Consider the following 25,115-nt stretch of genomic DNA (forward strand, 5'->3'; position numbering starts at 1 on the left):
ACTCTGAGGATGCTGTGGGAGATGTTTTGTTAGGACATTTGCTTTAGAATGAGTTGTGGTGCTTTGTGTGAATGTAAAAGATGCAAGTCTAATTAAAATGTGTCACAGAAAGTGGAGGGAGGTAGAGTTTATTATTGTCTACTCAGTCCATTCTTGTACCACCTGTGTTTTACTGTAATAGTAGGTTTTGTGGTGTCTCTGGAGCTGAATTGCCAGAAATTGTCTTAATCTCAGAGTTGCTGGCATTTTATTTTGGCTTTCTGGGCTCAGGCCACTGAGTGCCTTTATATTCAACGTACTACAGAAAGCTGGCAGGACAATGTGAGGTACTCTGGGTGAGAAGTAACTGCAGCCATGCACATTTGGAGTTTGGCAGTGGAGCTTGAATAATTAATGGTCCGGGCAGTTTCAAAGCACTTCTTGTGGACAGAGGTCAGCATCGCGTGATAAATACAGGATCACTTTTATGGTGTGAATTAGTCATGTCCTTTCATAAAAGAAGAGGGCAGTACAGGTAGGAGCTTTCATATGCTTCCCTGTTGCTGCCACATTTGTCTTTAAGTTTTGGCTTAGTGTTAGCCACATAGTTTTTGGTTGGGATCTAACTTTGTCCACTTGTTGGCCCATTTTTCGTCGTGGTGCTTACCGTAACTGGTGAAGGATAGTTAATTGTTAGTTTCTCACATATTGAGAAATGCGAGAAGCTCACATTTAACTCCTGGCTGCTGCATGTGGTTACTGAAGAGAGGAGAAGAATGACACTTGGGGGACTTCCACAAGTGAAGGGCCTAGAGGCAGAGATGCCATTTCTCATCACCACTTGGATACGTGTCTTTAGGAAGCAGATCCTGATTGCCAAAGCCCTAGCCAGTTCTCTGCAGAGCAACATCAGCAGAAGTCAAATGATGCAGAGAGGTTGGTGTCATTTGGGACACAATAACAAGGGAAATGGTGGGTGCTGAGTAGCTAACAGATGGGTTTGGGGGAGGATATCTTGCTCTGGTGTGTGGAGCACTTCAGGAGGTTCATTTGAATGACACATGTATTTCAGCTGCTGTCATAGAGCAGCTGGTGTGTTGTCAACTTGAACTTTTCATTTTGTTTGTTTGTTTGGGGTATTTTTTATAGACTTTTTAAGAAGGAGAGGTAGTGGATGATTTTTTGTTGATCTGGATGAGTTGTACTTCATCCTCACTGCGGAGTAAACATTGCTATAGTGAGAGATGTTTACCACTTAGAAGTTTGTGTTTCACAGCCTGAGTTTGCTGTTTAGTGGGAAAACTGATCTTCCTGTTAGTAGTGGTCACTGTATCTCTGGCTCTGAGCAAAACAGGTAACATTGTCAGAAGTGTATGCAAATTTCTATTACAGATCAGATTTTGCTTTTCAGAAAGAGGGAAGAATAGAGCATGTTCGAGCTTTCCTAGCTATGGAAGATAGATTTGGCCTTATAGTTTTGTTCTTTATCTTCCCACTACTAGGGTTGTTGCCTTGGGGAGATTGCTTATCCTTACTGTGCTCCAAGTTGATGTCTAATGGTGGGCGGTGTGGCTCCATGTTCTAAGCGTTTATAAGGATGCTTTGTGAAGTGCTTTGGGATCCCAACAGAGAACATAAGCACCAGAACACAATTAATTGCTTTCCTCTTCCTCCAGGCATTTCACAGGTGGCTTCCGTCCCTGAGTCCAGGTAGCACCAATGTCATAGTGACTGGCAAAGACAACCTAACAGCAGGCTTGATCAATATTGTCAGCTTTGACCTCCTCAGCAAGATGGACAAGCAACTTCGGAGCACTTTCCAAGTAGTTATTATTGTAAGTGGTACACTAAAATTTTGAAGTTAATTGTGTGCTGCAAATGGGGTGACCTTTGTGTTGTACAGTGGAGAAGTGGGAAGCAGGCCTTATTTAAGGCTGAAACTGACTCATAGTTGGGGCTGCAAGCATAGCTGTCTACATGAGTAGAAGCAGGAGGTTTCCCTGAAACCTTTTGAGATAACTAGTAGAGTGATTCCTTTATGATTCCTGAAGCTGTGTTTTCTCTTTTACTGATTATGGTGCCCCTCTGATTGCATTGTGGTTGGGCATGTCCGCTGCTGGAGAGAATGGTATTTAATGTAGTGTTTCAATAAAGGAGTCTTGGAATTGTATCTTTTAAGGGGATTGGACTTTAGGGTGGTGTTAGTGTTTATCCAGTAAACCAGATAAAATCTCAACATCAAGTATGTGGATAAAGCATAAAAAACCCCTCCCTTTGCTTGTGTTCCACTGACAATCTGCATTAAGCCTTCTTTGATCACTTGTATAATTTCTTCTGTAAATTACTTTTAAATCCATTATTTAACCTTTTACAGAGCCATGATAAAGGGCATTTTTCTAGATTTTGGTTACTAAAAATTCAAAACATCTAGTGTTTCAAATCCAGCTTGGATCAATAGAGACCAAAAGTGTATCTGTAGCTTTCTGTGTTTGATGTTCTCAGTCTAATTTTCAGCACACATATGCACCTGTCCCTAAGATAATGGCGATTGGAATGTAATAATCCTTTTGTTTCTCAGCATCAGATGGGAATGTGGGAATAGATGGAGTTCGCTGGAGATCAAACTACTTATGGGGGAATTGATTCCCTCACCCCTCTATTTTCACTTTTTCCCCTGTGCACTCTCTGACAAGCCATTCTGTCAGGATGGAGATGTGAATTGTTACTTTCATATGCTGGTGCTTGGAGTAAAGGGACTTGGGCTCTAGGGCTACTGCCCTGGAATTGTGAGATGGCAGATGTTCTTTCTGTGTGTTTATATGTTCAAATTTGGACCCTGTATATGTTTTTACAGATGAGAGTAGTCTTACTGAGTGCTGAGCTTCCCTTCTTTTTCTCCCAATCTTCTTTTGGTGTCTGGGAACATTAGCATTAACATTAGCTTATTTGTTAATCAGGAGGGAGAAGGCAGTGCCTGAGAGGCTAAGCAGTTGTGTTGTCTTTTCATGCATGGTCGCTTGCTCATCCACAAATGTAAAGATGAGAATGTACCCTTGGAGGGCACTGACTACTTTTTGTGTCTAAGTTCTGCCTTGCTAGAGCAGTAGAAATGAAGTCTGTGTGGCGGTGATATCTCAAGTAGGAGGCTGTTATCCACCTAGTGAGCCCTATCAGCAGAACAGTTGGATCCTAATTAGATTTTTTTCCCCTCGTCATTTTCATTAACCCCTTATTTAGGGAAGTGGCACTGTATAGGCCTCCTATGTTTTCTGCATTTAAAGGACACATAGGAGCAAATGAGTATTGGTGGTAGAAATAATGTTCCTCTTTCTTCTTCCCTCTCCAGCCGCCTCTGCTCACTCATATATGGTCATTTGAGATTCATAGCCTTAAGGTTTGATTTCTGTGCTGTTTGCTTGCCGCTGTGGGTTTGAATGTAGGAAAGCCTGCTATTCCCCATGCTGTCTTTTCACTTAGAATTTGATACGGCTACCCCAGTGCTTGAAATACCCTCTGGGATGATAGGCTTGAAGTATTAGATAGCAGAGAATACTGGGAATTTCTCCTGTAGCCTGCAGTTGGACTATGGCTCAGAACTGTCTTCACTTGCATGCTTTTTTCGTTTCAGGATGAATCTCATTTCCTAAAGAACATAAAAACTGCACGATGCCGAGCTGCCATGCCTCTACTCAAGGTGCGTATGCTGGGTGCCAAACCTCCAGCAGCTAAGGTCAGGCTCCCAAAGCAGTGTTGCTCCATTTACCAGGTTTAGGAGCCAGCAGATGAATTCTGTTGTGCAAGTGGAAATCCAGGTAATGTTGTAGATCCCAGAGCAAAATTTGTCTCTGGCTTAGTCACTTGTTTCCATACAAATGTTAGATGGTAAGACCTAACAAAAGAACTTCAGAAGTACTGCCACTGATGAGTTTTATGGTGATGGGGAAAAGGGAATGTGAAGACTTATTGGATATATTCAGGGAAAGTAGAAAGAATAGTAGTGTCACCGTAGCTTGTTTAATGGAAATAATCATTATCAGTTACTTCTTGACACACAAATTGCTGCTGTATATCAAAATGACATTACCTAGGTCTGTTCCTTGGCTTTGGTTTAGGGCTCTACTCTCTTCCCACAAGCTTCCAGTGTATTTGTGTGGCTGGGGTTCAGGAGCACTCCTGCTGGTTAAATGTACAGAACTAGCAGGAAATGGCAAAATGTGGGGTTAGCAAGACAAGTGGCCGACAGGAAGGAGGCAATATTCAATTATGCAGTAACAGGAGAAATGTAAATTTTAATGTCTGCCTGTTGTCCTGGGATCAAAGAATCAAAGTCTCCCTGGTAGCCTCTGGCAGATTAAAGTTACCAGTAGTTTCTAGATACTACAGAGTATTAGACATGTACATTAGAACAAGGTAAATGCAATTATCAGCAATTATCAGCAAGTTTGTATAAAGAGAAGATTTGATCTGTGACTTTATAGCAACCTACTTTTATATGAAAGATTCTTAATGGCAAGGTGAAGGTGGTTGTCCTTGTATAGCTTCATTGTTCTCTTTAAAGGCCTGACTCTTCTCTTGGCTTTCAAATCACTTTAGGCTTGTAATGTTTGGAAACTAAGTAGGAGGTCCAATTTATGAGCGGTTTGAAGTACAATAATTAGGGTGCATATCTGAAAATGGTGGAAAATAACTGCACTGGAGGAAATTCCTCATGGAGGAAAATTCATCTCTTTACAAAATGCTCAAAAAGTGGTCTCATCCTTTCCTACTGGTAGCTTTGTAAGGATCAGCTTGTCAAAATTATTTGCAGGCTAAAAGAGATGAGAATGAAAGATGGTAGCTGTTAGGCAGAGGTTAATTGCCTGTATGCACTTACTGAGAATTTACAGTTTTATGCTGTCACATCACTCATCTTAAAGAATTGAGAACTGGTGCTTCTGAAACTGAATTTCAGTATTCTGAAAGCATAAGAGTTTCTTGTTCATATCGTGCATTATCTCACCTGTAAACAGCATACAGCACCAGACAGTTCATGTTAGATGTTCAGGTAAATTTTCTTCTCCTGCTTGCTGACTATAACTTCCGAAGTGAGCATTTGCTGTAATAGCTACTCTTCTGCCCTCCTTGTTTCCCAATACAGGTGTTTTGCTCTAAAATTAGCCCCTTTGGCAGCTTTGTCTTCAACTACTAGTGAGTGATGCTGTGTTCACTACTGGCACAGCACGTCACGGCAATGCTTTTGTATTTGAAAGACTGCCAAAATACGAGGAGTTTTCATCACTTGAATACTGGATTTACAACTGTACTGTGTCATCTTTCTAGTAAATAGTCAATGGAGTAAAAATTGAGTATTTTTGGTATTTTACATGATACTTTGAGATTATTAAATAAAAGGCATTGATAAACATGGAAACATGCTGCTGGGGAGAATATTCTTGCTCTTGCCTCCTTTACGTTAAAAGGATTAGTGCAGTACTGAGGCTCTTGGAAAAGACCAAGAAAACGTGTATCCATAGGCAACCCCTTGATAGATATGCTGCTTCTAGCACCTCAGTCTCTAGCTTAAGTTGACAGTGCGAAGCCATGCCAGTGCTGTAACCAAAGCCACTGGAGCCAGCTCATGCACTGTCTACCTTTTGAGCATTGTCACAAGCATTGCCACTTCTAACTGTTGTTAGCATTATACTACTTTAGACTTTCTGAAATTGCCATAGTTGCTTATATTTCAGCAAGATTCCCAACATCCTAATGAATGAAAACTTAGCTTTGAACTGAGTTTTGGGGCCAAAAAAGAAAAAAACCAAAACAAAACACCTAAGAAATGTGATCGTTGGTCCTTACATGCTACAGACACTTGAGTCCATAATAACACTGGACAGATCTAAGTTAAATTTTTTTCTGAGCCTGAAATGTTTCTGTTACTTCCATCTGTACTTAATGGATTCTTTTTATCTTGATAGAATCTGCTCCTGTGGCTTCTCTGTTTGAATAATAAGTAAAATATAAAAATTGTTGTGAGTGTTTAGGCAGAACTGCGCAATAATAATAACCCTAAATCAATACATTCATAATAAAGATGGCTTACCTTGGATATTAATTTTGAATCTGCCTTGTTAGCCAAGCTGAATCTCCACTTCTGAAATATGGTCACAGCATTTAAAGCCTCATTTTAGTTTTAATATCTGACACTGACTGGTTTTCAAAGTGAAGTGGTATTTTTAGCTACTCAGTAATAATTCATCTTTTCCTGCTTCCTTGTATATATTACGGAGCTAGTCTGGTATGGAATTACCAAGCAGAACCATGCATTAAATTTGTAGCCTAAATTTGTCAGTTGGGAACTTCTAGACATTTTTTTAATATTAAAAAACTTACAAACTCTGTGTGTGTGTGCAGTATTTGGCATGTGTAGTATTCAGTACCTTTGTGACATAGTTAGCTGCTACCCTGACAGAGATTTAGGAAAGTTTGGCTTTGGACAGTGGGAAGCGTAACCAGAAAGACTTTTTAGTGCACTTTTACAATGGCTGGATGTATGCAGTAACCATTCTTACTACTGGTAGCTTGCCACAGGTTGTCATTAGTTTGGAGTAAGTATACAGACATGCTGTGCCCAATTTATTGTTATTGGTCAAAAATTTGAGAGGAACTAATAGTTACACAAACAGTAAGATAGGGTGAGCTGAATTAACAGCAGTAAAATGTTTAGTCCTCATTTCTTATTCCCTTCACATTCCCAGTGGATGTGAAAACTTGTGGGTGTGCAGACTTGTACAAGGGGGAGAATACTTCATCTGCCTACATGGAACCAGGTGGCAGAGTTTGTACACAGTCTGTGTGCATCCCTGCTAAATTACGGAGGTGGATGGATTGAAAGCCGTAGTAGAAAACAGTCCTTTGATGTTCTGGCATGTGGCAGAAATTCTGCTTTCAAGATCAGCCAGCTTTCACACTGGCCAGTTTGTGCTGGCAGCTGTGTGGGATCTCTCCCCAGCTTCAGCATCTCTCATGGTATTCAAGAGGGCTAGAAGTTCCTGTGTTCAAAGTGGTCCTTTTGTCTTGTTTCTACACGCTTCAAAGTGAGAATAGCCTCATACTATTGGCTTTGGTTGGGCTTTGGTTGAGTTGCCTAAAGTCCTGGTCGTACCTGGCTTGTCCCTGCCCCTAATCCAGAGCTGTGGCAATCAATAATAGGACCTACTTGTCACCTTGCTGTTTTCTTTAGTATCATGACTGGGACTAAGTTCTCCTGGGTGTACTAACAATACTGGTTGTTCCCTTCACCTCTGCCGTGCATCTCAGAGGCAGAAAGTATCATGGTGGTACGCCTTTTGTAAACATTTTATTTTTGCCTTCCAAGATTAGACTGGCCCAGAGACATGGCCATAGGAGAGGGAGTATATTTGCTACCAGCATCCGTAAAACAACAAAGGCACAGGGGCACAGATGAAGAAGAACCAACAAAACAAGTTTTTCACTGATGCGTGGTGGGATCTCTTGGGGACTGGAGTGAAAAGGATTCTACGTCCTTCAACCAGCCAAAGTGCTGCATGGTCTTTCTTCTGTAATTGCATGGGGTACTGCAACACAGTGGAAACTGGGGAAGGTCCCAGTGGAACATGGATAAGTTTCTTGGAAGCATGACAGTAAGTTCTTGGTGAAGAACTGGGTTAGAAACTGCGAAATAAAAAGTAGTATCTAATCAAAGATTCCGGTGGCATAAAATGGTCTTAGTCCTGTTGTGCTCTCTGTGGGCTTTGTTCCACAATATTTACGTAATATTACTAATGTGATTTTTCCCACTGAGCTGCTGTTCAGGTTAATAGCATGATGCACGTCCCGATGTTCGCAGGGTTAAAAGTCTTTGTTTGTATTATGGAGGTCCAAATACATTGTGTGGCTGGAGTCTAATATTTGTTGTGCTTGTTTTAATAAAGAAACACTTAAAAATAGTAGAGGGAAATGGATCAATGCTGAAGGTAGAATGTGAGGAGGGACCACAGAAATCTCCCTTTCCAGTGGGAAATAAATGGAAGCTGTCTTTAGGCATTACAAATCCGTATGGATTGGATAAGTAAGCCTTTGCTGCTTGTCATCTTCTGAGGGAAGGAACTTCATCTCGAAACTGGAGAAGCCTCAAAGCTATGTCTTCAGATCTGCTCTTACGTTCCAATTTCCCTTTCTTATCAGAATAGGAATTTAGGGTAATTTGCTTCAGTCATAGCCAGTTGTCACCATTGGACACACATTCTTTAAGATGTCACTTAAGAATAGGGAAAGGCATTTATATTTTTTTGAATAACCACTGTAGGATCATCTTATGAAATGTAGAGCCCTTTCTGTCTTACCCAAGTACAGAAACAGACTCCCCAAAACAGCTGCAACACTTTCCCTTTATCAAATATTCTGTTTCATCAGGTGATTATTATATTATGGTCACTCTCAGATTTTTATTTTTTTTTATTTCACTGGATAAGGTATTCTTATGCTAAGCAGTTCAGAATGACAGAGTAAGCAAAAACTGGGGACACAAGTAACTGTACAGCCAGAATCAGCCACACTTATTTAAAAAAGTATGTCAGTCTGTTAGCATATGGCAGAGCTCATGCTGTGAAAGTCATTTAACACAGGACAGCCATTGTAAGTTAAGGAGGCTCTTTGCATGCTCAGTTATTTCTTTGTGGCATAACCCCTCCTCCTCACCTACTCCCCTTCGAATCAGTTGGGTGCAGGGTTTTGGCCTCTGAAGTAAGTGCATAAGTTATTCTTTCAAAAATAACTTTTGTAAATGTTGTCACAGCTGTAGAATTAATTCTTGCTGATGTATTGTGTGTGAAACTGTAATGCTAAAAAGCCACAACTGTCTTAATGTAACTTAGTAAATGAGGGCTATAGACCAGGTCTCCACTAGTCAAGCCACTGTCAGAGTTCCCTTGAACAATCTCACAAGAAAGTAGCTCTAAGAACAGTCACAGGGACCCGTGAGAGAGGAGCACTTCTAGGGAAGATTTAATTTCATGCCTAAGTGCTAATGAGCAGCTAATGTTAGTTCTCCTATGTGGAAATATGTATCAATTGATTACAGATCTGGTTTTGCTAGAAAGTCCTTTCTGGTCCCTGCAATCTTATTTTCTGTGCTGTTGTTCCATATTATTCTTATAGACCTCCCAAGAAAGAGGATAAGCTCTCACTCTTCACAGCACAGAAGCTCCAGCAGGAAACAAGAATTAAGCAGTGATCAGCAGAGACTTCTCTGCAGGAGCAAATCTTTATTGGCATCTATTCAAAATGAGTTGCCACTAGAAAAGGAAATGTGAATCAAAGCCATTTCTTTCATCTAGAATTTAAGTAAGCCTTCAACACTTGGAAGCTTGTCTTCCTAGGATTTTTTTTCTTCTTTCTTGGGCTCCTTCTGTCATGGATTTTAAAACTTAAAGGGACCCTTGGGATAATGAACTGCATCACCTGTGTTCCACACAATTTTCTGGAATTAATTTCTTCAAGTTCTTCACAGTTCTTGTAGAGCTAATGTTTTTTTGTTTTTTGCTGTTTTGACTTGTTTTTTCTGCCATTTTTTACTTCTTGATGTGCTTAAAATGGTTAATTATAGAAGATGTATCACAGGCCTTGGTGGGTGCTTGCAGTGGTTAGATGCCCTGTCTGTTCAGAAATAAGCTGTGCACTGCAAAGCTGCAGCTGGACAAGTTTAGAATTCAAATAACCTGTAACTTCATCATTCTCTCTTTTGGTACCTATCTAGGCGTTGGGGAAGTAGTCTAATTGTTTTGACTACTGGGGGTTTACTGTTCCAGCCTTGTCTCATGTAGTTCCTAGGGAACACCCTCCAGAGAGGAGTCATCTTGAGAATGGCATAAAATCCTTTAACACAGTTGGGTGTATGTTGCATTTAGTATGTCCCTGATCTGTCTGAGTGGACGTTTCTTGCTTTAGCTTAATCCAGAGTTATTTTTAAGTGAGCTGTCTGTAATGAGCTGCATGACCTTCATGTTGTCTTTTTCCTAGCAGTAGCTTTCTGTTAGCCCAGGAGGAAGAAGTTTAATTTGGAGGTTTCTTGCACGTGTGGGACTAGCTTGTCTTGTGTTTCAACAGATTTCTCGGGATGGTGTCAGTTTACTCCTCAAAGGCTTCTACGAGGGATCAGATATTGTCTAGGTTCTGCTCAGTTATCCTCCACTGTTACCTTAATTTTTAAAATTGACCTCATTTCTGCTTTATCGCTTTGTTTCCTCATGGGATCTGGATCTTCGGTCTCTAGGACTCCTCTGTCTTTTGAGTACCATAGGCACCTCTGTCTTGTGCAAACTAACTCTCATGTTCTGACATGTCCAAAGGTTTGACCTCTCCTTTTATTAAGTTCAATAAATATCCTGCTTTTTTAAATGCTTATGGGAATTGTCTTAAATGTTTATGGGCATTTACTGGGAGAAAGCAAGTCCCACTTTGACTACAACCTATATATAAATATCTGATAGAGTCCTGAAGTTAATTTCCGGTAGCTGATCTGTGAACTCTTTTTCCACCAGGTTTGGTTGGTGAGTGGATGAATCAGCTGAATAGATTTGGGTTGACTGGAAGATCTCAGCGAAATGATAAAAGAATTTAATTTTCTTTTTCATTTAAATGTGAATGAGCTGTTGGTACAGATGTCACTCAAGAATCTCTTTGTTATTTTAATGAACCTGTATTAAACCATGCAGGAAATTACAAGGCATGTGTAATTTAACTATTATATGTGAATTTACAGCAGTAAAAATTCATAGCTCTCATCCAATAATAGAATTAGATAATAATGGAGGTATGAGGGTAGAAATGCATCTTGGAGACTTTTATGTCTATAGTGTGATTTTTTTTCTGCTTTTTTTGGAAGCACATACTTTAGATACAGGTTTCCCACCCCTTTCCTGTGTCCCCTACAACACACGTTTTACAATCTTCTTACATGGTTTGTATTTATGAACTCACGTTCTAGCATCTAGCCAGCCGTGCCTAGACTCACCGTGGCTGTCAGATTGTCATCTTCTGGTCCTGCTTCAGGCAGCATCATCTTTCTCTCCTTGCTAGTAGAATTTTAAAAGGAAAAAGAAAAATAGAAGAACTGAAAGTAAGAAAAAAATCCTACTTCTCTGGATCTTTTCTGCTTTTGTGAGGAAGACAATCTATTCGTGGCTTGCTGTGGCAGGTTTATTACAAGAGAAATTATTTTGGAGTTGAGGATGTACCTGAGAGGGTGTGTCACTTTCCTGTGACATCTGATGACAAATGAAATCTTGAGCCAGGCAGAAGATATTAACATGCCTAGTGGGTAAGTGCCAATTCAGAAAGTAATGTCATAAAAATTGATGTACCCTTCCCTTACAGCATGCGGATAATGAATCAAAACCAATGTTTTTTTCTAGCTTCCTAGAAGTTTTGAGCACTGTCCTTAAGTGTCTTCAGGCTGTGAAGGCTGCAAGTATGTGTGGATGGTGGAGCACTCCTCCATTTAGGGCACTTGAACAATGGCTCTGGGATTTTCTTCCAGGACTAGGGATGACTACTTAGCAAGTTCTGCTTATATTGTAAGCTGTATGATAACAATATTCTATTCTGCTTTCCCAGGCTGCCAGGAGAGTGATCCTGCTTTCAGGAACCCCTGCTATGTCACGGCCTGCAGAGCTCTACACGCAGATTGCGGCTGTCCAGCCAGCCTTCTTCCCACAGTTCCACTCCTTTGGGCTACGCTATTGTGATGCCAGGAAGGTACTTCAGCAAACATCATTTTATTATTTTTATTTTTTTTTTTTCAAAATGTGCAGGCTTTTTCCTTCTGTCTCATGTTACATCTTTTTTTGAGAAAGTCTCACTGCAGAGTAACATTTTGAAAGCTCTAACATGAGAAGCTCTAGGTGCTGCTCCTGAGACATGGAAGCAGTAATGCTGCTTGTGAAAATCTGGCCTGAAAGCCACAGAAGTAGATAGCTTTAATAAATAAATAAATAAGCCATAGCTGGAAAAAGGAGCCTATTCTAATAAGAACTTGCCCCCAGAGTATTTTAAATGGGCAGAGTAACTGGGATAATTAAGCTGCCGCAAGTTTGGGCTTACTTATTAAACCCCTTCCAAAAGTGTCTAGTCTGTTTTTGTGACTGTTCAACAAAGGCGTCTGTTGCTTGGGATTTTATACCTCCAGGTAAGTAAAAAATGAAGACTTGTAGTCCATGCTTGTATTCTACCCTCCTCTAATTCAGGAAGTGGATGTGATCCTCAGTATATCTTGACAATAAATTAACTTTTATCTTTGCCAGCTGCTCAGCAGTGGTTTCAGCAGAGTCATTGAGTCCAATCACTGCAAGTTCTTGTCTTTGCAGGAAGCCACCATTTGCAGCCATGAGGGCAGGTGTCTGTCTTGTTCCCAATGTAAAGGCATCTTAGCAGTGCTTGTATTTTCCATCTCTAGGGCTGCTGCATGTGTTGAAATACACTCTGCTAAGAGACGAGTTCTTGCTGCAGCCTGTTGTACACGGAGGCTCTAGGATATTCTGTGCTGGTTGCATAGACACAAAAATGGGAACTAAAGTTCCCCTGAGTTCTGATTCAGAGCAAGAGCCCTCTAATCTGGCTTGCCCTCCAGCTCTTCCAGGACAAGCATGTAGCAATTAGCATGTGGCACAGAATCATAGAGTCAACTAGGCTGGAAAAGACTTTTAAGATCAAGTCCAACTGTTACCCAGCCTTGGCAGTCTGAACATGGACCTGTGACATATGACCTTTCTTACTTTGCTTTGTTCTCAAATAATCCATTTCACTTCTTGCGCCTCCTTTTCTGTAAGACTGGGCAATAACTTTCAGCAGAGTGGCTGGAAATGACCATTTCAGTGCTCAAAAATATATGCAGAAAAACTGAACATCATTATATGCTATAAAAATTGTTAGTTATTTGTAGGGTTTTTGTGCTTGTTTTCTTTTCCCTGTTTGGGGAAGCTAACATATGCCAAGTTTTCTCAAGAAGATTCATATTGCAGTCTCATATAAAGTTAAAGTTCTCAAGTCTCCTTTTGCCTAGATCTGAATGCCCACTTTTACTTTCATAGCCAGTATAGTGCTGTTCTACATATGCCCAAATATGCGAGCTAGATGAGCAATTCATTGGCTTTGGTACTTGTATGCTGGTGCCATTAAAGTAAGGCTGATTAAAGTGAGGCTGTTACCATGCAGGATCACAGATACAGAGCTTGAGTTCTGGAAGATGACAGTATTCAAGCTAGCAAAGTGCTGCTTTCCTGACAGGATAAACTTACTCTTTCTCCATCCATATGAGCAGTCATATGGAGGGAGAGTGCCACGTCTTCTGCTGAGCTTCATTATCTTTGTTGAAGGATTTCTGTTTGAGTAATGTCCAGAATGCTTCCTAGAGGGAAATTGAGATGTAGTTTAATCTCATTGGTTTTCTGCACTAAAAAGGAAAGTTGAATTGCAACATATGAGTCTAAATAGGTTTGGAGTTTCATAAACCCTTTGAAGGTGAAGTTCTGCATGACTAGTTGTTGCTTCAATTACAAGGCATATGGACCTCAGGTAAAATGTTGAATTGGATAAAAGAAATAAAATTGTTTTACATGATCCAGGTTGTAACAGTGAATCCACAATGAAACTCAGCATGGGAGGGCACAGTCTGTATCCGCTTCCCTTCAAACCTCTGCAGGGTTTCTAGTACAATTTCATTCCTCTTTGACCTGCCCCTACTAGACAGTTGAACATTACTGGGCTCAGTCCTTGCCTGGGACATTTTGCTACAGTTAATGTCAGTAAACGATAGAGTGAACCTAGAAATAATTTGGTTATTTAGAGAAGAAATGGGACTGCTGGAAATAGAGATGTGTATTAGAGGGAAAAATGGTACTGCTGCATATTGGGTTGCCTTAGATCCACTCAGCAATGAGTAAATTCAAAGGTGTTTTGATGATTGTAGTTGTTCCCTCATGACTATAGTATGTCCCTCATGTTCCTTTTTGCAACTCTAAACTGAGATTGTGTTAAGAGTTACATCCTCTCTGAAGAACTGTTGTGGTACTTCTGCTGTCATAACTTAAATAGGTTCTTTCTGTCCTGAAAGTGGCAGCATTATGAGTGGAGATGGAATTACACATAACCAGAGGGGTTTTGCAAGGCTTTGGGAGATCTGTCATGATGCTACATAAAAATGTTTTGTTATTACTAATAAATCTGATTGCATTACAAGATTAAAGAAAAATTGACAAACTTGAACCACTCAATTTAAAATTAAAACCTGACTAGTTTCTCTTTGAAGATAATAGATTTTATGACAGAAAATTGCAAATATCTGGCAGATGTGATTAGGAAAGAGATAAAATAAAAGTTTATAATTTTGTAATTCAACCTCCTAGCATCTGTACTCTTCAAAATACAGAAAGTGAAATGTCACCTGCTTATTTACAAAATATTTCAAGTCTGTTTCTCAAAATACATGCTGTGAATTCATTTTTCAAACTGGGTGATGTTGGCAAATATTAACTAATTTCTATCTGAGCACATGCTCTGAATTTGTAAGAGTTTGGCAGCTTCTACTAACACTGTAATAAGTTTACTGACTCATGTAAGATGCTGTACCACTTTGGTAAGAAAATCACAGTTGGAAGCATTTGTTCTGGAATGCTGTGTATCAAAGACAGATGTGTATTTCATGAAAATACATCTCCCTCTTTTCTATCCTTTTCTGTGATAGGATATACTAAACTAGATTTTAGTAGTTCCAAGAATAATAATCTTTTTATCACTAGTTAGGTGCAGCACAGAACTAGCATGTTTCCTTGTTTGAAAATTGTTCCAGCAACAGTCACCATAAAAAAAATACAGTAATCTGAACATATTTTAGGGATTCTGCCTCTATATGCTTTTTAATATGACAGAAGATAGTATATTGGCTCTGTTTATGCCTGTTCTTTTAGTTATGGTGGTATTACTCTTCTGAAACGAATTGTGCTACATGGACACAAATGTATGTATTACTTGCTTGGAAGTAATACATATGTTCTATGTATTGGAACATAGAACATACAGTTTTCTTCTATGTTCCATGGAAGTGGAAAAACATGGGCTGCATAAGTAGAATGAGGTAGCCTGAAGAGATGTAGCAGGTCTTGCTCAGCAGCCTGGTCAGCGTTGATCCCTGCTGCTTAGCTACCAGCGCACTGCAGTGTGGGCAGAGGGCTTGTGAGGCTGGGTGCAACACCAGGTGAGTTGTTCTTGGTCCTGTACATCTCTTCTGCTGGGTCCACACAGCCTGAAGAAATGCAGAAAAGGGGCATAAAGACTGGAGCTCAGCACTGTCAGCTTTTCTATACACCACTGTGCTGTTGTCAGAGCCAAAGTTTTAACTCTGTAGGATCCAAAATGGCTTTGTGTCTAGGGTTTGAATTGTTTCCTTCTTTAATGAGCTGACTATAGATAATCAGCTGGTACCATAATTATGTAGGAATAGATTAAGTCAAATGAGTTTTAATGGCAGCCATAAGTGCCAGAATCTGAAGTCAGTTAATGGTTCGCATCAGTACAATACGGAAATAGAATTGCAGATTGTCCTGTTATGTCTCAACCTGAAGTAGGAATGTTCACTTCCAGATAACAGGGAGGTCTTAATTGCCTATAAGCTGTTTGATTCCTCCTGTTTCTCTCTCATAGCATGTTCTTATGCATGTTCCATCAAAGCACCATCTCTTAATGCAATCAGTAACATGACTAAGCTCATGGCTGGTATGATTTTACTTGGTTTTTTGTCTCATGCCTTCTACAGGAGGATGGAGAGTGCAGTGAATACTTAGGAGTGTTTTCCTATTTTCCTGCCATTTCTGTGTTGCAGCAGGTTTGTCTTGGGGAAGGCAGATAAAAGATACATAGATTTTTAAGGCTAAATCTATTTTAGTCATTAAAGTGGCACAAGTGGAGCAGCAGATCAGAGGGGTTGGTGCTGAGGCTCTGCACATCTCCATTGTATGCATTTCAGGAGGGTGTATTGGGTTGCTTTGGGTTATTCCAAGACCACAGGTTATATTTTTTGGCTTCTTTCTTTTGGTGACACTACCAGTAAGACTTGAAATTAGAGCTGTGAGGAAGATCTTGTGTCTCCCCTGCCTTGGTTTACAGTATTACCGTATATGTGTCTCATACACTCATTTGTGAAAACTTCAGCATGAATGTGTCTGTCCTTCAGCATAAAAACCTTATTGGTCTCCTCTCCAAAAAAAAGTTGGTTAAAGATGTTTCTTTTGGGGAATGTACCAATTTTGATGCCAGTGTTTGTCAGCTTAGTTCTTCTTTTCCAGAAGAGAACAAATGATAGGTTACTAGTAGGAGAAGTGATGAGCTGAGATGAATAGAACAGATACGTATTGTTGGCACACAGGCTCTTGGAGGATAGGGCAGGTTCAGAGGTGAGTGCTTCAAGGAGGAGTAAATGAAGGGTTTTGGAGGAGCTTTGAAGTGACGATACTTTGCAGAGACAGTACTTGGAGAGATGTGTTTTGGGCCACAGTTTATTTATGGTTTGCTTGAGTCTAAGCCAAACGTAATGGCAGAAACTATGTCAGGAAGCAGATGAGGAGACAGATCACAGTGGAAAACAGGCAGTTTTGACCTAGCATTTACGAGGCATGTCAGACAAGTGTAACATCTGTGTGAAGGCATCTGGGTTAAGGATGTTTGTCCTTATGCTGTTAGAGAAGATTTTGTGCGCGTGTGTCTGCTTAAAGCTGAGGTGAATTTGTGTGCACAGAACTGCAGAGTTCTGTCAGCCTGCCCAAAGCTGCAGGTGGAGAGCAGAAACACCTTGTTGTGTGAGGATGAATACCAGGGCCCAGCGTTGTGGGAGGGATCCCTACCTTTCTGCGTAGTCCTCTTTCCTGCACCTCCCCAAGCATATGTAGATTAAAAAAAGGGAAGTTTATAAGTAACCTTCTCATGTTGGTTGGATTAGTTAGTACAGTTCAACTTTGTTGCCATTTTTGTCAAATCTCCCCTACTGATCTGCCTTGTGCAGTTTTCCTGGAAGTTTATTTGACTCTTCGATCACTTGCAGACCAGTCTCTTGTAAGTTTGACAGTGATAACTGCTTTGATCTTTCCCAGATGCCGTGGGGTTGGGACTACTCTGGATCATCCAACTTAACTGAACTGAAAATTTTGCTGGAAGAGTCCATCATGATCCGACGTCTGAAATCAGATGTGCTTTCCCAGCTTCCAGCAAAGCAACGCAAAATGGTTGTGGTGGCTCCTGAAAAGATGAGTGCAAAGACCAAAGCTGTCTTGGCAGCTGAAGCAAAGATGATGACCAAAGGATATAAAAGTGTAAGTTGGAAGCTATTTTCATGATGAGCCATTGGTGTTTCAGGTACCTTATTTAAAGCATCAGTGGAAAAAAAGTACCCTGAGCTGCAAGGAAGGTCAGAGTCGCACCTTGTGTGAAGGCACAGTGGAAGGCTGTTGAAGGCACAGTTTTAAATGAATGTACAACACAATCAAAACAGCTCAGCTTTTTTTCCCTTTTAAGTGGTCTACTTTGTCCCTTTTTGTATGAAATACCATTTCCTCTTTCTTTTTTTCCTCTCTCATTAGTCCTTTCTAGTTGTCTTTTGTACCTCCTGCCGCTATACGTTTCTGTCTTGCCTTGTAATCCCATTTGCCCTACAAACACAGCCCTGTTGAAGCTGCGTTGTGAGCACAGCAGTAGCCAAAAATGTGAAGTATATTTTTGCCTTTCTCCCCCCCGCTTCGTTTTCCTTGTATGGATGGCAAATGTTCTAGGCTCCTAGGTTGCCAATACAGTTCTGTAAGAACTTAGGAGTTTTTCCTTGCCATTTTAGTTTGGAAGTGCTTTCTCAACTAAACTACATGTTTGATATGCTTGTCATCCAACTTGTAGGAGTTGAGTAGGAGGTAGGAAAGGAGGTGTCAGAAGTAGGAGTGTGTGAGTATCTGCTATACACAGTGGCGAGTAGACTCCCCCATCCAGTCCCCTTTTGTTGTGCTTTTTTAGGCTGATTTTTCCTCCTAGCAAAGTGTTTATTGGCAGCAGCAGACATCCCAGATCTGTAAGCAAGAAGGAGAAAAGGCATTTCTGAAGCTCACATTTATTTATCTTTCTCTCTACAGAAACAACAGGAGAAGGAAGCACTTCTCGTCTTCTACAGCAGCACAGCAGAAGCTAAAATCCATTCAGTCATGTAAGCTGCATGTCATTGCTTCATTCTTGCCTAGTAAAATGTGTTTTTTCACTGAGAACAGGAAAATGGTGCCTTAGAGATAACAGTGCAGAGACATGAAGCATAGCCTTAAGCTAGCGTAGAAAAAAATTGATTTTAATTACAATGCACTAAACATTCTCTTCTCTCAGAGTTCCTAGGCGGAATAAGTCTTCTGATTTCATTCCAGATATGGATCTAAACTGTCATTTGAACCATCTAAAACTACTTGATGTTTGGGATTTGGATCAAGTTCCCTGGTCCAGACCCCATTGCAATTCAAGGAGCAGGGGTAGTAATGAAATTAGAAGTATCAATCTGAGAAGCAGAATTTGAGAAAACAAATGCTGCAGTCCTGCTTCAGCAGGAACCCTGAGCCGAAAAGCTTATGAGGTGGACTGAGCTTCAGGTGTAGCATGCTGTCAGGATGTTACAGGCCCTGCCGAAGTTCTTTGCTCTTCCACAGGGCTCACATGGGACCTCAGCAGCAAAAGTTTTTTATCATGGGTGTGCTTTTAAGTCTGTCTTCCCTAGGAATAATTTCCTTCTACGACTTTCTGTGCCCTTTCATCCTTAGCCTTTCTGTTGGGACTGCAAGGAGTTGCTTTAGGTCATATAGCATAACTGTTTAATAAGTAGTATGCTAATAACATGAAAACAGTTTACTTTTTTGCAGATCTCTGAATATAAGGACCAGCTGATGTGCACTGGGTGATTTCAGAGTCTCAGACCTTGCTGCAGAATTTGCCTGTTCGGCACAGAACTGCACTTCAGAGTCCCAGTGCTCACTTCCGTAGAAGAGTTTCTTCCTTTTATGTTAGTGAACAGTTAGAAGACTTCCTTTTATTTCAGTTGCAAGTGTGAACTGAATATAAAACCATGAAATGCTGTTTACTTGACTCGGCAGATCTGTTAGGGACTAGTCCATTTATTATTTTTGTTGAGGTTTAGTAGCATTTAAAATACTGCTTATTAGAAGCTGCTGAGGTACAGTACCATCTAGCTAATTGTACCATCCTATGATCATCAGCACCTCCCATGTGTTACCCTTGTTGATAGTGATTTCCATTGGTTCCATCAAAACAACTAGACATTTGTTAAATGGAATATGGGGAATGAGGTATAAAACAGTTGTGATGTGTGGGCATCTGCTTGCTACACTGAATGTTCACTTTGATATTTGTTTTAAAATCCAGCAATCCCACTTCTCTCCCAGCTTTCTCTGTTAAATGATACTGTCCTGTAATTGGGATCTGAACATCATGAACCCTGGGAGCTATCTGCAAGGCACTGATATACCTCAGTATGGGGCTGACAGTTGCTGCTGACTTAAGCTGTGATGTATTTAGCAAAGAACTTGGTATTCCTCATCTTTTCAACAACTTTGCTATTCCGAAGAAAAGATGATAGTTGTATCATCTGTATAGGCTTATAGGTGATTTTCAAGCTCCAGCTAATGTGATTGTAGCATAGGTTACTACATGGGAATGGGTTTTGGGCTTTGCTGTTAGTCCGTGGCAAAAGCCAGATGTTTGCATCTTATTAACACTGTTTAAATGTTTAAAAGGGGTGTTGTTACCTTTTATTGGTCATTAGTCTATATGCGTATGGGTAATTCCTAGAAATAGCTGTTGTATTTAGATTGCTTAAGCCATAGTAAGTTGTCAGTGTGAACCCTTGAGAGAAAAGCTACTTTTAGGATACTCTGATCTATGCATTTAGAGACCTTTTCTACTAAAATAAAAACAGCCCTAAGTGAACACAGGAAGGATAATTGTACACAGATTACCTTTACATACTGTGATTGTGAAAAGTTAGAAATACAGGAGGGTGAATGAGGTCATCAAATACGTATAGATGACTTCCAGCTGATTGGTCTGGATGTCATGTTTCAAGTAGGATATAATAAATAGTTTCTCAGTGATATCCATATATACACGTAGGCAGGTGTCCCGCTGCAGTGAAGAAAAATGAGTGGATTATCCTGCAATGTCTTTTTTTTAATCTGTAGGAAACTTGACTTGCTGCTTGCTTTTTACTGCAACGTTTTTATGCTAGCCTATTTCCTAGTTTCTCTGTGTAGATGAACAGTGTCTTTAAAATTTGTTGCAAGCAAAGCCTGTATTCTCTCAGCACATAATTTTAGAGTTCTGGTTTTGTTTTGTTTTTTCCTTTTTCATGTAGAGAATACGTCCTGGACTTACTGGAAAGTGGCAATAATAAATTCCTGGTGTTTGCTCATCACAAGATAGTGCTGGATGCAATAGTTGCAGAGCTGGAGAAGAAAGTAAGTAATTGGCTGAGTCATCTTAACTTTATCACTACTCCAGCTTCAAAGCTGTTTAAGAGCTCCCCAGAGTTATGGCCAGTCAGATAGTTTATGAAAGTTAGTGGCAGAAATAATTTCTACTTGCTGTGTTTCTGAATGTGCCCTTCACTGGGGGAGCTGAGCTGTCAGGGTGAATGCCTCACAGGATGCACTTTGTATTAGCTGAATGGCTTTTGTTGTATTTAATGTTCTTTAATCCTCATCATCTGCCCTGGAGCTTGTGAATTCTTGGAGTGTTACTCTGTGTGGCCATCTCTGCTTTGTCCTCCAGGCTTTCCTCAGAGAGGGAGAATGTAACGGCTATGGCTGCCTCCCTTTATCTCTGTGGTGCTCTTACATTTTTGAACTGGGATACTGTAGGGAGACTTGATAGACCTGCCAGTCATCTCTCTTGACTTCAAAAGTGTTTGGTTAATTGTTCATGTGAGACTTCGTGGAATGCCCCTGAAGAGTTCTGGGTCATGCTGGGGCAGTGTAAAGGATGGTTTAAGTTAATATTCCAAACCATAAACCACTGTGGCAGTGCTGCCTCTGTGGCTTCATCCTCCAGTAGAGCAAGGAGGGTGGACATCAAAGAGTTATGGCTCTATATTACCCAAGTTTATCATGCCTCTCCTGAGCCTACTACAGAGCAACTAAGATGTGTAGGATTCCCATTGCAAACAGGGGAAGACTTAAGAAGGTTGGGGAGGTCGTAGCAGCTGTAATATCAGCAGTGTTCAGCTTCGTATTAAGCCAATTGCATTTCCACTGTACTCAAGTTGCCAGCTTGTCGCTGTCTTTCCTGTTGCTCAGGACTGGTGGGAGAGCAGTGGGCATAAGAGCAAGTCATGCATTGTGAACAGAGGGAAGGTAGGTTAAGGCAGAGGCGCTGTAGCTCAGCATATAAAGATGAGGAAAGGTCTTAAAAAGACAGCTGGTGCCTTTTTACTTTCCTGGTTCTGCTGTGGGGAAGAAAAACAGAATCCACTAAAACATGGGAGGAGGATACAGGAAAGGGGACAGAGGGCCTCTAAAAAGTCTCTTCTGCCTTTTCACAGCATGTTGAATACATTCGCATTGATGGCTCCACACCTTCAGCCAAGCGACAGACTCTGTGCCAGAAGTTCCAGTTGTCAGAGAAGCAAGCGGTGGCTGTTCTGTCCCTCACTGCTGCAAACATGGGCCTGACATTGTCTGCTGCAGACCTGGTGGTGTTTGCAGAGCTCTTCTGGAATCCAGGGGTATGCATCCTGGGGGGGACAGGGGTTGGATGGTCCCTGGACAGCAGAAACATTGGTGCTAAGGAAGAGATGTAATAGGCAGGGGAGTTTCTCTAGGTTTTTTCTCTTTCTTTCTCTGATGGCTACTTGTGTGTTCACCCCCAGGTGCCGGGGCTTGAACCAGTGAGGCTGGTTATACAGCTTGCTGGCTGGAGAGTATGGTGTGAAAGTGAAACATGCCCCTGTTTCTTGATTTGACAGAACTCTCAATTGCTTGCCCAGCCAAGACCTGAAAGGGTCCATCATTAATGCTACTGAAAAATGCTCAGTGCCTTTTGGGAACCTGGTGCACCACGTTACTTGGTTTAGTCTGTGTTTAAGGATGTGGGTGTTAAGAGGATCCAGATGAGAAATAGTTGCTAAGCACAAGAAATGAGATCTCCCTGTTCTCTGGTGGTTACACTATTTCTTAGATGTTGCAGTTCACACTTTGTTTTCTTTGTCATGTTTTTACATGCAGGTTTTGATCCAAGCAGAAGATCGGGCACATCGAATTGGACAGACCAGCTCTGTTAATGTTCACTACCTGGTGGCTAAAGGCACAGCAGATGACTACTTATGGTAGGAAGTGAGAAAGACACTTTGGTTCTCCTGCCACCTATTTTCACTGTTTGTCACATGATGATGTAAGGTGCTTACTCATAGAATCATAGAATAGTTAGGGTTGGAAAGGACCTTAAGATCATCTAGTTCCAAACCCCCTGCCATGGGCAGAGACACCATGTCGCCCAAGACTCCGTCCAGCCTGGCCTTGGACATTGCCAGGGATGGAGCATTTACCACTTCTTTGGGCAACCTGTTCCAGTGCCTCACCACCTTCACAGTAAAGAACTTCTTCCTTATATCTAACCTAAACTTCCTCTATTTATGTTTGAACCCATTATCCCTTGTCCTATCACTACAGTCCCTAAGGAAGAGTCCCTCCCCAGCATCCTTGTAGGCCCCCTTCAGATACTGGAAGGCTGCTATGAGGTCTCCACGCAGCCTTCTCTTCTCCAGGCTGAACAGCCCCAACTTTCTCAGCCTGTCTTCATATGGGGGGTGCTCCAGCTCCCTGATCGCCCTCATGGCCCTCCTCCGGACTTGCTCCAACAGCTCCGTGTCCTTTTTATGTTGAGGACCAGAACTGCACACAGTGCTCCAAGTGGGGTATCAGAAGAGCAGAGTAGAGGGGCAGGATCACCTCCTTCGACCTGCTGGTCACGCTTCTTTTGATGCAGCCCAGGATACAGCTGGCTTTCTGGGCTGCGAGCGCACACTGCTGGCTCATGTTCAGTTTCTCATTGACCAACACCCCCAAGTCCTTCTCTGCAGGGCTGCTCTGAATCTCTTCTCCGCCCAACCTGTAGCAGTGCCTGGGATTGCCCCGACCCAGGTGTAGGACCTTGCATTTGGCTTGGTTGAACTTAATGAGGTTGGCATCGGCCCACCTCTCAAGTGTGTCAAGGTCCCTCTGGATGGCATCCCTTCCCTCCAGCATATCAACCGAACCACACAGCTTGGTGTCGTCAGCAAACTTGCTGAGGGCGCACTCAATCCCACTGTCCATGTCGCCGACAAAGATGTTGAACAAGATTAGTCCCAACACTGACCTCAGAGGGACACCACTTGTTACTGGTCTCCAGTTGGATATTAAGCTGTTGACCACAACTCTGCATGCAGCCATCCAGCCAGTTCTTTATCCACTGAGTGGTTCATCCATCAAATATTAATGTTAGTTCTGATTTCCACAGCCGGTAAGGGGAGGAGCAGTAACTGCCAATCAGGGCTGATGTGAGCTGGTGATCACAGTGGACATAGCTAAGTGGGTATGACAAGCCGGAGGAATGCAAGTAGTTATCTGACAAAGAAGGAGCTGTTGAAAGAAACCCTGGGAGAGCTGATAAAACCTTCACAGCCTCCGTATATGGAGAAGGAATTTTCTTAGATACAGCCTGGAACATTTGTGCTGGGGTACTGTAAGGTGCCGAGTACTTTCAAGCAAAGTCAACATACTGGACATGGCTGTGTATTGTAGGTCAGGTCTGAAGAGCTATCTCGCTGCTGAGGGCTTGGAAAGGGAGCTGCGGAGGAGGACTGCACTGTTGCTTTTCTCTTGCTTTTCAGTGAACCCTTTGGGTGGATTAAAAAAGTGCTGCTGACCTGCCTCTGGAAAGTTATGGTCTTGAGCCTTTTTGGCTGCATTGAGGGCTATCAGTGGACACTGGTCCTTAAGGCTGAGGAATCTGACATCCTGGGGGAGGGGAGGATCTGAGGAATCCTTAATGCTGCAAGGGAACTGACCTGCAAATGATGAAATGATCCACCAGCTGGTTCATTTAAAGTCTGAAATTACATATTTGTTACCTTATTTAAAGGAATGAATGAACTTAGTGAACTTGTGCGGTTCCCAGAATATCATGATGGCAAATAATTATAACCCTACAATGCAGGGATCTGGAAACTGATTCATTCCCCATGTTTCATGGAAAGTTAATGACAGTAATTCTGCCTTTATTTCTGAAATGCTGTCCATGCAGTCAGTAATGCTTAATGGGAAGGAAATGTGGCTCTTCAAAGGAGGGCAGGGGTGTCCTTTTTAAAGGCAAGAAAAAGAACAAGATCATGAGGCTGTTTGGTAAATGCATTAATTGTGTGCTGTGACCTTTGCTTCTTTCGAAGTGTTCAATGCACAGGTGTGGTTGGGACTTCTTGGGGCAGTGATGGATTCTTCCTCCTGCAATACATTGGGAGATACTCTAGAAGTGCTGATGTGTGTATTGATGGGGACTGCCATTGCCTACCTTGGAGAATGAATACATGGGCTATTGGGACTCCCTTTAGCTGCATATTCTTGTTCTGACTTTATACCATTGGTGTTGCTTCAGTCAGCTGGTTTCCCTATCGGACGTGTGTTCTCCAAATATTTATAGCCTCTTCTTTTTATTTAAATTGGATTGATACTTATTTGAATAGGATTGACTGATACCCCAAAACATCATAAACAATAGCAGAATAGGTTAAGGAACTAACAAGCTTCGGTAGAAAAGCCATTTTTTTACCCCTGTTATCTTTTTCATCTACACGTAGTAAATGACATAGTGTCCTTGCATGATATTTTCTTCCTTTCAGTAATATCTGTTTATCTTTCTTAGGCCAATGATTGAAGAGAAAATTAAAGTGCTGGGGGAAGCTGGCCTTTCAGAAACCAATTTCTCCAGAACAGCTGAATCCACTAATTACTGCCCTAAGGTAATTGACCTGAAAGAATATTGATGGTCCCTAGGAAAGACTGAATGGGCTTTGGCTTGTGTAC

General features: G+C 41.4%; 1 protein-coding gene across 2 annotated transcripts in view; it reads left to right on the forward strand.

Moving 5' to 3' along the window:
- Positions 1 to 25,115, forward strand: part of SMARCAL1 (SWI/SNF related, matrix associated, actin dependent regulator of chromatin, subfamily a like 1) — a 39,699-nt gene that overhangs the window by 13,218 nt on the left and 1,366 nt on the right. For both annotated transcript variants that reach the window (XM_030488668.1, XM_030488669.1), the window contains exons 8-16: positions 1,656 to 1,814; positions 3,608 to 3,673; positions 11,596 to 11,736; positions 17,118 to 17,336; positions 18,141 to 18,211; positions 20,414 to 20,516; positions 21,599 to 21,781; positions 22,281 to 22,381; positions 24,955 to 25,051. In XM_030488668.1, the coding sequence (XP_030344528.1) occupies positions 1,656 to 1,814; positions 3,608 to 3,673; positions 11,596 to 11,736; positions 17,118 to 17,336; positions 18,141 to 18,211; positions 20,414 to 20,516; positions 21,599 to 21,781; positions 22,281 to 22,381; positions 24,955 to 25,051 (1,140 nt within the window). The remainder of the gene's footprint in view (positions 1 to 1,655; positions 1,815 to 3,607; positions 3,674 to 11,595; positions 11,737 to 17,117; positions 17,337 to 18,140; positions 18,212 to 20,413; positions 20,517 to 21,598; positions 21,782 to 22,280; positions 22,382 to 24,954; positions 25,052 to 25,115) is intronic.

This window comes from Strigops habroptila, chromosome 5 (genome assembly GCF_004027225.2).
Source record: "Strigops habroptila isolate Jane chromosome 5, bStrHab1.2.pri, whole genome shotgun sequence".
In the NCBI taxonomy this organism is placed as follows: Eukaryota; Metazoa; Chordata; class Aves; order Psittaciformes; family Psittacidae; genus Strigops; species Strigops habroptila.